General features: G+C 33.9%; 1 protein-coding gene across 3 annotated transcripts in view; it reads right to left on the reverse strand.

The window, feature by feature from the left end:
* Nucleotides 1-536: 536 nt before the first annotated feature.
* The window catches only part of TLL1 (tolloid-like 1), a 223262-nt gene continuing 209250 nt past the window's right edge, over nucleotides 537-14548 (reverse strand). For 2 of the 3 annotated variants that reach the window (XM_011959657.1, XM_011959659.1), the window contains 3 exons: nucleotides 12506-12719; nucleotides 5477-5727; nucleotides 1097-4255 (listed from right to left, as the gene is read on the reverse strand). In XM_011959657.1, coding sequence (XP_011815047.1) covers nucleotides 4121-4255; nucleotides 5477-5727; nucleotides 12506-12719 — 600 coding nt within the window. In that variant the 3' untranslated portion in view covers nucleotides 1097-4120. Of the gene's footprint in view, nucleotides 4256-5476; nucleotides 5728-12505; nucleotides 12720-14548 lie in introns of all 3 variants that reach the window. The other variant, XM_011959658.1, reaches the window with a different exon arrangement.

Here is a 14548-nt window from a genome sequence, read left to right on the forward strand (position 1 = left end):
TCCACCTACAAGCTTTTTGAAGTTAGAAGTTGATATTCATGGTATTCATTTGCTGCTTAGAATATTGGATGAGAAGGAGGTTATATATAGTGAAGTGTGTTCACAGCCTTATAATTCCTTTGTTTTCATCCTGCATTAGGGTACTTGCATTAGGGTGTCATGACTGGAACTAGAGTTACGTGGCCAGCTTGGATTCAGGTTCAATATACTGGAGTGAGGGAAAGTTAGGTAGGTTGGAAACTAGACAGTGAAAATGTAGATGTCAGAAGAAAGTCTGGAGACGAATAATGCTATTTCACAAAATATGAGAGCCAGCATTCCCACTACTTGGTTCCTAATCTAATGACAAAGTTTCTCAGTTTTATAACAATAACATAAAACACCAAAAGCTAAATATTCATTGGAAACCAATTACCATGCACTGAAGGGTAAAAACTTTCAATTCATTCACCAGCCACCTTTTTTCTCCTTTTGATAAGTTCTTATTACACATTTGTTGTTGTAAAATAGAAAGCATTACTGCAATTCAAATTATATATCTTTAGGAGGCAGTTATATTTTCTGCTTTCCTCCTTCCATACCTGATTTAACAAGTGGCATCAAAAATTTTCCATAAGGCAAGTCTTATTCTTATTAGTAAATAATAGTTTCCAAATATTTGATAACTGTTTTTAGTAATTTATAATTTCACACAGGGTTATACTCCTTCTAAATCTATATAAATATATAATTTAATGTTTCTTTTAAAAAATAAATTTTAACCTTACAAAAATAAAATTAGTTATTTGATGCTTTTAGATATTTTTCTATATGGCAGAACAAAATTTGATATTTGAAGCTTATCACCAAAAATACAGCAGTATTACAAACCAACTAAAAGAGGCTAAGATATTTTAAAGCAAAGTTAAGCAGAATTTGAATCTCATACTGTGACATATTAAAATGAATCATAGATAGCAAAAATCCAGCCATATAGGAATGGGATACTTGAGGGTTTCGGAAACACAATTGCTTCTCATCCATTTCTTTTAAAAAGTTATTTTGTCCATTTATGTTAAGTCACTATCTCATGAATAAACTACGGTTATATTCAAAATTGACTTTTAAAAATAATTTAATAAAATCAAGTGAGAACAGTGTTTTTTTCTATGTATAGTCAGAGAGGACAACATGGGAGTTAGGACTTTGGCAAATATGAAGCACAACCAATATACTGATGTAGGGTGGAAAATAATTTAAAAAATTAATTTAATAAAATGCCTGGAGCAGTAACTAACAATCATTAACAACACAATAATGAAGCTGTCTGTATTTTCATTTAACAACACATTTAAGGCAAACATTGAATTAATATAAAAATAATATGCGGTAAACTAATATCTGATATGATACAATAAAAATTAATTTTCACGTTGAAGACCTAGTTATGACAACATCTCTGTATGCCTTCTAAATACCTAAATTCTCAGTTGTGCAAAGCATAGCTCACCATGGCCTAATAACATATCAATCAGAATGTCCAGAATATTTCTTAATATAGATCAATACATTTCCCCTATCACATCAGGAAAAATAATTTAATATATTTATTTTCACAAAAGGTTCATACTAACTCCAAACTATAGTTTATTTTAAATTCCTAATACTAATTCTGATTCTTAAATATAGCTATCATTGATATTCTAAGTTTCATGCTGTTCTCGAAAAGAACAAAATGCCTATTTTGAGAGTTTTACTCTAATTCACTCCTAAAATTTACTTTATGTGGGAAAGTTTCACCATAAAAAATCTACTATTTATGTAGGTCAAGATTGATTCTACTACCTTTGTAGAACAAGCAGAGACTCTTATATAAGACAAACTGGATTTCAACATCTAACTTTACACTGTGACTCTGCGAAGGTTAAATAAATTCTTTGAGCCTCACTTTCTGAACTACAAAACGAGAACATGATGACAGTCCTCAAAGTGTAGCATGGAATTTAAAAAGAGCTAGTGCACATTCCTAGCACAGGGGTAGGAGTAGTATAGAACAGTATAGGTGTTAATGTTAATGACTTTTTCTCCTCTTTCCCATTCCTGGCATATTTTGGCTAACTGGAGATTAGTGAGAAAATATGGAAGAAGTTACTGGAATAAATCAGCTCTACTAACAGGCTCATCTACATTGCAGGCAATAGTTACACATTTTCAAAGTAACATTCAATAAGATCAAAACGTTGGTTTTAAAAATGTATTTACATTTTACAATTCATATGCAAGAAATATTTTCAGGGCAACAATTTAAGAAAAAAACAGATAAGCTACATCTGTGTGTATAGTTTAATTTTGTAAAACTGAAAGAATATACCCGATTGTATTCAATGTTGTATGCTCATGGACAGGTAACAGAAACAAAGCTACTTCATACAGTAATCTATATTGACATCAAAATAGAGTTTCTCTAAAGGAAAGAGCCTTTCTTTAATGCAATTGATCATAATTAGAAGTTCCCATTATTTGTCCATGAAACCTAAGGAAGGTGCTATTTCAAATGGAATTCTAGTAGAACTTGGCACATACATTTTAACTTTTCAACCACCCATTATTTTTTACCTCTTGTAGTGTCACTCACTCAGACAATCACACATCTACATTCATTAATTTTAAAAACACACATGCCTTTAAAGCAGAAAATTCATCCTCAAATTACATTTTCTACAAAAAAAGCAGGACACCATATTTATATCCAATGCTTCAGTCATGGAAATGCATTTTCTTCATAGAGCTATTGGTTAACATACACTCTTATGTTCAACATTTCAAAAGGTGTGTTTTAGGAGGATCTGTTCGATCATGTGCAAGAATTCTAAGGCATTATAAGTAGTTGTTCCACAGGACAAGGGTTGCCCTTGCAATGATATACTCTTGATATATTTGACAAGTCTTTAGTCTTCAAATGCCACCAGCCATAGGGAGACATTCGTAGTCTACAGGTGGGTTGGCTCAAAGGTCAAAAACTTGTTTAAAAAAAAGTTTATGGAATAGCACCATAAGAAGTCTTTCAGAAACAAACATTTTTTTCCAACATTGCATTTTGAAAAAATGAATCCCAGGAAGAGAAAAATGAAAGAGATCTTTCAGTTCTCACAAGACCTACTTCTGCTTCATTTCATTTTTAAAAAATAGATTAACCATGAAAACATCAACAATAATAGCTTCAACAATAACAGATAGACAACAAAGGAAAGACAATAGCAGCAGCAGTAACTTGAGTAATGAACCATCCAGACAGTCATTCAGAAGAATCCTGCTCACACCTCTTCGACGTTTTCTCGTAAGGTTCGTAAGACATCACAGGCTTCTTGGATTTGGTGTGAAAGGCAGCACTTCCAAAAAAAAGAACTAAGTTTACCATTTCACTGGGCATTTTCCGAGACAAAGAACTGATGTCTAGAATTTAACTGCAATAATAGACACCACTGACATTTCAAACTCATCAAAATGTAAGTACACTAAAGTGGTCTCAAGATCATTTGTGTTTCAGAGGTTAAGCTGGCCTGCAAGTGGAAATAATGAAGCTGAAATATCCCAGTTTCCAAACACCAGACACACACATACACATGGAAAGTACAAATCATCTTCAAAAGAATCCCATTTCACATCACCTTACGTGGATCTGGTTTACACTGTATCCAAGATACAAAGTCAGCAATTATCCTAAGACAACCAGAATAGTGTTTTCCAGTTTATAACGTGCAAGATCATTTTATGTCCCTAAATCTTGACAAATTGTCAGAAAGAACTCTGCAGGGTCACAACTCCTGAATTAAACTGTCTGAATTGTGAGGCGTCTATTTCAAGCTGTGAACAAAAGCTTGTAGAGTCTTCCTTGAAGTACGTGATGCCCTTTCACCAGCTTTATTAATACCATCGAGCACGGAGTTCAAATATCCTTGTAATGCTGATAAGGGTTTCGCTGGAAACTTCTCTTTTAGTACAAAGATAATTCTGGTCTTACAGGGATTTTTTGTTCAAACTCTTTATATAAAACATTTGTGCCACTATCTTCAGTTTTTTAAAAAAATATGTCTTCTCTCCATTATGCACATTCTTTTGTGTTCTGACAGAGGTTTTGGTGTTATTTTTTGGTATGTGTGGTATCTGCATATCTTATGCTTTTGTATCTTATATGAAATCCCTTCTTGTTGATTGTGTCATCAGTGTGGAAATGAATTAAAACTGCGTCTCCAATTGAATAAATCTCTTCTGGGGGCTGAAGAAAAACAAAAACAACAAGCAAGTAAACAAGCAATAAAACGAATCACTTTTTCTTCAGTGTAATGCATGTTTGGGAAAACTTTTCTTTGGAATATAATTTATTCCTCCCAACAACCTTGGAGAGTAGGTGTAATCTACTTCTTCACTTTATAGAGGAGAAAATGGGATTCAGAGAAGAAAGTGACATGCTAGAGTTCACGTGGCTAGTCGGTGATGTAGCTGAGCTCTGAACATACATTACATTTTCTAAGTTCTGGGCACTTTTCTCCCTAGGACTTGAGTGTTTTTTCCCTAAACTTTTAAGCCAAGTTCTCTTGATTTGCAAATCAGTAAAGTGAGGTTCAGAGAGTGTAGAGATACTAAATGTGTTTCAGAAGCTGCTCTGAAGCAGAGCCACTTCCAGAATCTAAATCGTCCAGTATTTCTTGTTGTAATAATCTAAGCACCAAGAACCTTTTTCATTACATTTCAGTTGTCATTTGGACAGGAGTTCGACGGTATTACTGAAGCAATAGCTACTGGTAGACATTTGAAAAACTGGGACCAATATCTTCAGCACAAACTATGTATTCAGAAGACTATAAATATATAAATATTCATGCAGTGAGTTCTGGGGGAAAAGTACAGAGAAAACTTTAGGTTTTTCTTTTCCTTATTTCTCATGGTGACCTTTTCTGGCCTGTACCTGGCACTCTGCACCTGCACAAGTGACACTAAGTGACACTCTGCAATGGAACAGTATCTCTGTAGCACTGCCTGTGTACACACACCAGTGGCTGACCTTGCCACTGCCGCCAAATATATTTGTTAAGAAGAGAATGTGAATTAGAATGGTGTGCATATTCTTTTTTTCCCTTAAGCTTCAGTTTAGAAACGTGACAGAATTGTCTGTGGTGTGTGTTTAAATACGCTGCTGTTAGATTAAGTATTTAAATATTTATTGCATAATAAGAACTTAGAACTTGGAAAAGTGATAAGAAATTATACCTACTGATTTCATCAGTTTCACCTGATATTATTCAGGCAAATGCATTAGAAGTGGAGAATTGATAAGGGAAGATGCATGTTATATTTTGTCAAGCCATTTATAATACGATGTAACCTTTTTTTTTTTTTTTTGCAAAAGCATTGCCAACTTGTGAATGGTACATATATCAATCATGCATCAATAGGCATCTTAATGGTGTCCAGGGTATCCTATTGGTGGTATATTTACCCCGGATCCACAGAATCGACCAAGCCCCACAGCTGTTGAATCGAGACCGTCAAAGAGCTCCACATAGTCATAGCCACAGTCTGCTTCTTCTTCCACTTCAAACGTCTGGAAGGATAGTTCAAGTCGAGAGCCCCGTTCTGATACTAACAGCCATTCACAGTCAACCTGCCCCGGGTAGTTGTTATCCCCAAACTGAGCATGTGAGTACAGATCTCTGGGTTTTGATTCTGCTTTCAATCGGCCGCCACACTCTGCCCAGGAAAGAAAAATAAAACGAGTAAGGTCAATGGGCTTTAACGGTTCCAATTTAAATTTCAGTGTAGTTTCAGTGTAGCCTAGCCATTGTCTAACTTCTGTTTCTACTTCCAGTATCAGTTATGTTTTCCATAACTGAAGAGTCAGATAGTGTCATGAGTGCCCACCCAGGCCCCAGACATGGACCACCTGGGTTGGAATCTCAGTCCCAATGCCTGCGGGCCCTGTGACTCTGGGTAAGAGATGTCTTTGAGCCATGTTTTTCTCAAGGGTAAAATACAGATGAAAATAATGGTACCAATTTTAGGGAGGTTTCAGAATTGAAAACATGAAAATCGCTTAGAATCTACCACTTAGTAACTCAATAATTTTTAAAATTGTAATACCTAATACTGTCTCTAGTCTCAAATAACTATTTTCATAGAGAAGACTCCAGAGTATTAACTCAAGTTTAATCGTAACAATTTAAGAACCCCAAATGCAAAGAAGTGAGAAGCAACTTAAAATTCAACAATAGATATAAAACTCCTCAGTGTGTGTTTGTGTTATATGGAACTTTCTGTATAGAATATATACAATAGTAGGATTTTACTTCAATAGAAATATTTATCTCACTTGATGGGGGAAAACCTACATATATCATTAATTATAATTATCTTTGCAATTCTCGAATCTATCAAACGATAGGCTGTGTTTATTACAAGAAAAAATAGTAAATGCTCCTCACAGCTCCTTTAAAAAAGATAAATTAATAAGCATAGGCTCTACCAGTTATTATTGAGTGACCTTTGTCACTCAAGGTAAATACACCAACGAAATAAGCAAGTGTGTATAAAACGTTTTAGTTAGTATAATTTAGAAAATAAAAGATTTCAAACACTCTTCTCAGGAAAAATTTGCAGTCAGAGCCCCAAAACTTTTCCTTTTTTTTTTTGAGAAGAGCTCTCGCTCTATCATCCAGGTTGGAGTACAGTGGTGTGATCTCGGCTCACTGCAACTTCTGCCTCCCAGATTCAAGCAATTCTCCTGCCTCACCCTCCCAAGTAACTGGCACTACAGGCGCTCACTACCACATGTGGCTAATGTTTTGTATTTTTAGTAGAGGCAGGGTTTCACCGTGTTGGCCAGGCTGGTCTTGAACTCCTGACCTCAAGTGATCCACCTGCCTTAGCCTCCCAAAGTGCTGGGATTACACACATGAGCCACCGCACCTGGCCAGAGCCCTAAAACTTTTTAATTACTGGAGATTAAATAAAGGCAGAGAGCCTACAATGCCCCACCAACCTATCCAAGCAAGTACGGTGGTTAGGAGGGAGATAAAAGAAAGGGCTATGAAAAGTGTCAGGAGAAAGTAGAGTTTCTTTCTGTCCCTGTTTGTCAAGGCTTGAAAGAGTTTCTGGGAAGCAGGAATTTCACTGCTAAAATAAGGAACATCCCAGAGGAAATCCAATGTGGTAAGATCTGGAGACGCAAAACCACTGGACAGCCAAATACAACTGTAACACTGTCATGGTAGTCTGTGACCTGATAGTCCTTCGTGAAGATGGTTAGGCAGCTGACATTCTAAATTGGACTTTTCAGATTTTTATATAGTTTACCCATATTGTGGTTTGGTGACTTTTAAAAAACAAAATGTTTCTGAACTATGGGTATTGAACCCCTTGTCTGAATTCTTGTATGCCCAAGCAAATCTATGGGCGTTGTCATAAACAACAGCAAATTCAGAGACCTTTATGTGACTAACATATGAAGGAACTTCCAGCTAGGGTTCCAGTTACAAGAATGACTTCCCCATTGGGCTGTGTTACACGGTGAATGCAAATGTCCCTCCATCTTCCAAATGGTAGATGAGTATCTCACACAACCTACTGATAGAGGTGCTACTATTACAAATGTATTTATGTGAGGAAATATTCCTGAAAACTGGAATACCAATTACCCTTGGGATTTTATCTCCCAAGTGCCACAAACTGGAAGCCAAGCATCCTCCCTTTCCCAGTATGGAGCTTTTCTTATTTCAGTAACTCCAATAATTATTTGCCCCTTCGTGGCATGGAACTCCCAGTCAAATTGCCTGGCTGCAAATCTGGTTCTGTTCTTTACCAGCTGGGGGACTTTTTTCCACAGTTTCATTTCTAAAAAGGGAGTCACACATAGTACTCACATCACAGGGTCCAGATGAAGAGTGCATAGGTTCATATATGAAAAATGCTTGAAAGGTGCCTGGCATAGTAAAACCTGTATAAACTTAAGCTACCATTATTATTGTTATTATTTTCCTATGAGCATACATAAATGCCATCATCTGTACTCTAGGATCCACTCAGGTATGAAATGAAAAACCCAGAAAATTAATCAACAATTTAAAGCACTATTAATCTTCTATTAGAAAGGAAAAATTCTATTTTTGAAGGCCAGTAAAATATTTTGTGAAAAATATTTCTGAATTCAACATATAAATATGTAAATCAGTGTAATCTCATTTACAGATTTTTAAAAATTCTACCTCTTCTCCAAGTTTGAGAATTGACTGATATATTTTGTTTTCAGCTTTTTAAGCTAGCTTCACCACAGCCCAGGAAGAGCAGCAGGGGAGGACCTGGAGAGCTGGTGCAGGCAGCCTTTTTTGTGTGCCTGCCTCACAGATACAAGGCAGCACTACAAAGATCAGGATCCAGAAGAAGCAACACTCTGCCAGCCACAACTTGGAACAAAAATCAAGGAAGAATTAAAGAAATTAAACAGAAGAGGAAAAATGACTTCATAGAGGCTTTATGAATCTGAAAATCACAGGAAGGTGTCTTTATGGGACTTTATTAAAAACTTCTAGAAAAACGACCTACATTTAAAAACAAATGCCTTAAACTGCATTTAAGGACAACAAGAAGTTCCGCGCCCCCCATTTTTGCGTCTGTTTTCTTTTATCTATTGCAGTGCACACCCTCATTTCTGTGGATCACTGCTCAAACTAATAAACCTGGAATTAATTTCTAACCGTGACACACACACAAACACACACACACCACCATGACAGAATTCAGTTCACAGGAATTAATATTCTAACCATCATTCACTCACACACACACACATACACACACACCATAACATAATTTAGTCCACAGGATGAATTTGTAAAGAATGAAATGAACATTTGAATGCTATATGCAAAAGAGGTGTGATTTTATTAAACTGTAATTACTATTGCACCAACCTATAATATGCCCTGAGAAAATTCCAGAATACAATAGGCAGCCTGAGGGCAATTGCTTCTGGGTGTTTTCCAGAATCCTCCTGGCCATTCAAGCAATGGTCAACAGGTCCTTTATTGTAATAGGTCACTTTAAAAGATGACTTTTAAATACGGTGAACACATTTTCATCAAAACTACCTATTCATTTACCAAGTCAGAAAAACATAAAACCAGTTATTTACCATGTTGGCAATAGCATTTTTATATCATCTAAAGAACAGCTGCCAAAGCAGTTCTTACAGAATTCTGAGAAATGGAAAATGAAGCTGAATAGGAAAGGTAACAAGGAGGGAAGAGAAGTCTATGGTGAACTTCATTTTAATTTGGAAAGACAGGTTTGTTTATTTCCTGGTAAAGTATTAAACTCCAGGAGAAATCTTGTAATTTGACTTATAAATGCTTTCAGTGAGCAATCCGGTTTAATTGATTTAGATCAAAATAATTTTCTTTCCAAAGAATTTAATAATATATTACTTTATTTTTAAACGTCATTGACACAGAATATGATGTTTTATATTAAAGAAAAGAAGTCTCAAGAGACAATACTTTGATTTTAAAAATTATTTTCTCTCCATGTTTCTCCCATTTTTCTGTTTTGTAGCCATATCCTCTTAGAACTAAGACACAGGATTTTTTTTTTTTTTTTAACCAAAGATTTGCTTCCTTTAATTAAGTTATTTAAGGCTGGAGGAATACCATTTGTTACCTATTAAAATAAATTTGGAATTCGAATTTGAGCAAACTGTCAGAGGAAAAAGAACTCTTTTCAATTAAGTCCATTTTCTGTGGACTTGTTTTTTAACTTCTAAAGAAAAGCAGCCATAATTACATATTACATTTCTAATCACCTAGTTTTAAAATTCATAGTGTTAGAAATTTCTCTTGTGCATAAAATTAAAGTTGTATACAAAAATATAAATTTATCTAAGCATATGGAACTATACACTTAAAGAATCCATCAAAAATAGCCATCCATATTCTAGAAGACAGTAAATCATGAATAAATGCTTTATATGTGTAGCAAAGGCTGACAGATATGGTACTGGACTTGGCTGTCTTGTCAGCAGAAATTGAAAGATAAACTGAAAATCATAAGTTTAACTTATCAGACTGTAAGCTGTCAATAGACAGGAATTCCTTCTATTGTCTTAAAAATTCCCACACATTTACATTGTCCAAAGCAGATGCAAAATGAATATTTGGTGAAAGAGTAGAATAAATGAACATGTTAAAGAGACTTTGAGGAGAAATAAAAGCAGACTTAAATAAGAGTATTTCAACATGTATGATTACTAGAAAGTAATAGAAAAAAAGAGGTCTACCAGAAAAATTCCAACCTAGCTGAAAAAACAAACAAGTAATATCAAAAATTCTCAGAATAATAAAGGAAGACGAGTTGGGAAGTTGGGACTCTAATTTCAACTGTTACTAACTTCTTGTGCTATTTCAGTTACCGTTAAATTTTTTAGCCTTAAATTTCTCATTTCTGAAATGACAGGGCAGGCTTAAAGAATATCCATGGCCTGTTTTGCCTAACAAATTGTGATTGGGGTTCCTCACATGGTATCTGAATGGTTGTGAATGAAACAGGGAAATAAAATGAGCCTAGTCACTTACATATTTTGAAGAGATTTGCTTAATATTTCTATAAAGAAGAATTCAATCTTCACCTAATAAGAATGATAGTTTTATATTCATTTTCTTCCTAATCCAAAAGTTTTACATGAGAAAATATTACTATAGTAGGGAGTACATTATCTTTGAAAACAATCAGAATTAGAATAAAACCCAAGCTTTGACACTATTTTAGAAACTGCAAATTAATCGTCCAGATTTTCACTGGCTTCATCTGCAAAATGAGGATGGAAAGTATGTGTGTAAGACTAAAATGCCCAGTGCATTCTCTACCATTGGATCATAATACATGACCTCCATTAAGATAAAATTAGATCCTCTTAGTGGAATGTTCATGATAATACAAACACTGCAAATGGTGTGCATGGGAAGAAATCATGCAAATTAGGGAGTTATGGAGTTTTACTGCTGTAAGTAACCTTGGGATTATTATTTTACAGATGAGAAAACTGAGATCTTTTCAAAAGTTTCCTGCCAGCTAAGGGTTCACTTGTAGCAGGAACCCAGATGTACTGACACACTGGGACATAATAGAACCTCAGTTATCCCTCTTACAAGGGGTAAAAAGAGACAGCATAAAAGTAAGTTTTTATAAAAATAAATAAGAAAAAAATAGATAATCTTAGTATATCATCAATTATTTAAACACTGACAGCACATTTTCACACTACATTTTTGGAACATATGATGACGATATTTTCCAAAATGTGATGAACTGTGTGCTATCAGCGAAACATTGATTAAGTAATAGGATTTTATTTTTCCACCCCTTCATTAGGTGACAAATTATAAGAAAAATATTGAAAGAGTAAATGCCAAATGTGTGGAAAATCTCTCATTAGCATGATATTTCTCTGGTCTATATAAGATTTTCCTCATGTGTAATATTTACATTAATCATAAGAAGTAATTAATTTGTATTATTGATAGAAGACATATGATTACTATTATTAATCAGATTACTATCCTGACAATATCTTTATCACAGACTTCAGTATAAATCGAATGCTCATAATAAAATATACTAGAGTGAAAAATAATGTTGGATAATGGAATAGTTAAAATTATGAATTACAAAACAAAGTGAAAGAATAAAAGCAATCAGCAGAAATTCATGACAAAATTTCACTAAAATTATTTCATAGATGAATTTGTACGTTTTTATACTGTTTTCCAAGACAAATTTCTCCCATATGCATCAGCAATGCCACTAGGTGTCAGTACAAGCTAAATGACCAGCTAATATGGAACATATAATGAAACTGTCTCCAAACTATAAATAACGTTACTCTAGATTTCTGTCTAAAATTTTTCATATTTTTTCTAAATTAAATTCTATTTCTTTAAGATTCCCAGAATAGTTAGTTGAAATGTGTAAGAGTAAATTAGAGCATAGGATTAGGCAAAAGATCATGTTGCATACCAAATAAACAAAGGAAAAATAGAGGCTCTGTCAAACAGATCAGTCTTAAACTTATTTATAAAAATATATCAATGTAAAATCTAGCTGATCTGATAGGTTATTAGATAAAACATACATTTTTAGTATCAAGCCATAGATTTCTATCTGTTAAATATAACATAAAAATCAAACTGCTAATGTTAATACGAAATACATTATATGAATATTTCGGTACAGTTCTACTTAAACAAACTGCACTGATCACAAATCAGGCAAAAGCTATTGGGTCTTCCTAAATGCTCAAGAACTGCAGAGATCTTTAGGTAGGATGCTGTGTGGTTCTGCAAATATTTCACAAAGTGCTTCAGTGAAATTTCATCTGCTATGCTTGGAGATTTATTTACAATCCTATTATTGAACCAAATTCACCAGAAGAGAAACCTGGATCTTAGTCCAAAAAAGAGAAACACGACTCGAATTTGCTGACCTGTAGAATGTGTGGCTTGAAAGCCTTTTCTTTGAACAGATGCATCAGAAACAAACCGAACAAACATTTTATTTCCAGTAGCCACAAGGGGATCTGGTATCTTGTTGCCACATAGTCGTCCAAGAATTGGTGACTTTTCTGTTTCTCCATCAAATACTTCTAAGTGGTCATAAGCACATTCTTGATGCTGCTCAATCTCAAATTCACTAAATGCCTTTTTTAAAAAGAAGAAATAAAATTTTTTGAAAAAACAAATCACTCAAAATGGGATAATTTTCGGGACAGAAGTACATATTAATAAAATATGTTCAGGGCATACTCATAATTTAATACATTTAGAGCATTATTGAGAAAGATGTGAAATCAATAAAATATGTAATATCTGAAAAGACACAATGAGGAAAGCAATGTAATAACTTCAAATGAAATTCCACTATTTGGCTGTTAAAATTCTACTATTTGGCTATTTGGCTACTACTGCAATTCAATCTCAGAATTTAAACAGATTATAAAAAAATGGTATTTTATTTTGAATTTAATCCAAAGGATTCATCAGAAAATTTCAAGCAATCATATTAAAAGATTGGTTCCTTCTGGGTTTGATAATCATAGAACCCATTGAACATTATCCTACCCTTGGGCACTTAAATGAAACTCAATAAAGTATTATCATACTTTTACAAAACTTAAATGCAACAAATCTTCATAGTATAAGTGAAAGGAGAATAACTTTCACTATGTATTTCTTTATTTAGCTCTTACAAACCCTGTCATTAGCAAACACTGATAATACTTAATGCTAGAATATTTTTAATTTACTTTTCATGTAGATGGTACACTTATTTTAATATTGGACATCTTGGAGAGTTTGAATGCTTGGCTCTTATTTATGACATTTAAAAACTATTCTAATTTACCTGTGTCATAATTTTCATCTGTGTGACTTAGCAAATTTAAAATAAAAAAATAATTAAATGTATAGCACACTGTAGATCACAAAGCAAAGTTTAATTGAGATGGACTGAAAATAACATTGTCCAAACTATTAATAATTACATAAATTACAGGTTATTTTCCATTTCCAAAGACTCTTTTCTTTCCCCAGAAAAACCATCATACATTGAAGAAATAAAGCTGTGATTCCTACTTAAGTCTATAGAATAAAACTAAAATAATATAAAGAAAATAAACATGAAAAAGTATGAAAACATTTCAAACGTTGTTAATTTGCTATAATCCCTCCAACAAAATATTGGCACATAAACTTTTAATAAACTTATTTTATTTGATACAGTTTTGCTGAAGTGATCATAATATTCAGTCTATTTGAAGACATATCAAAAAAAAAAGACTAAAAATTGCTCTGTCTCAGTGTGAACCCACTATCTATTCCATACCACACTACATCACCCACTATCACTTCTGACTTCGGAGGAGTGAGGAAAGAAATGAAAGAAACAATTCATGTTAACTAGGGAGTAGAAGAAAGAAATGGAGTTACTTAACAGAAGAAAGAAAAGGGGGAAAAAAAGCTGATCTCTCTTTTGTCTCTTTCCACTGTACTCTACTTAAAAAGTAGAAATAAAACATATTATAACCAACAAGCATTAGAGTAATTGATTATTATAATCGTTATGGATGAAAAGGAATGCTTACTTCATTTGAAGAAAGACACTGGCTAGTACAAAAAGACAGAACATACCACAAAGAATCTCACTGGAAGGAGAAGACAGAGCAGGGAAATACAGTGAACAAGGAGACGTCAGTAGAGTCTATCTATCCTGAAGCACAACACGCAAAGCAGGCGATAACTGAAGGAATGTGTCACTTGTTAATCTCTGTAACCCAGTGGAGTACACACATTGCGTGGGATGCAGAAGATTCTGAATAAGTATGTGGATGTCTGCGTAAATCTGTCAATGTATTTACCCAAAAACCTAGCTGACGTTTATGGCCAACCTCAAGTATGAAAATTCTACAGACAGGGCCTACTAAATCTCATTTTCTGCCTCTCATGAAATAGCAATCTGCTCCTATTACCAT

Source organism: Colobus angolensis, unplaced genomic scaffold (genome assembly GCF_000951035.1).
Source record: "Colobus angolensis palliatus isolate OR3802 unplaced genomic scaffold, Cang.pa_1.0 Scaffold5, whole genome shotgun sequence".
NCBI classification, from domain to species: domain Eukaryota; kingdom Metazoa; phylum Chordata; class Mammalia; order Primates; family Cercopithecidae; genus Colobus; species Colobus angolensis.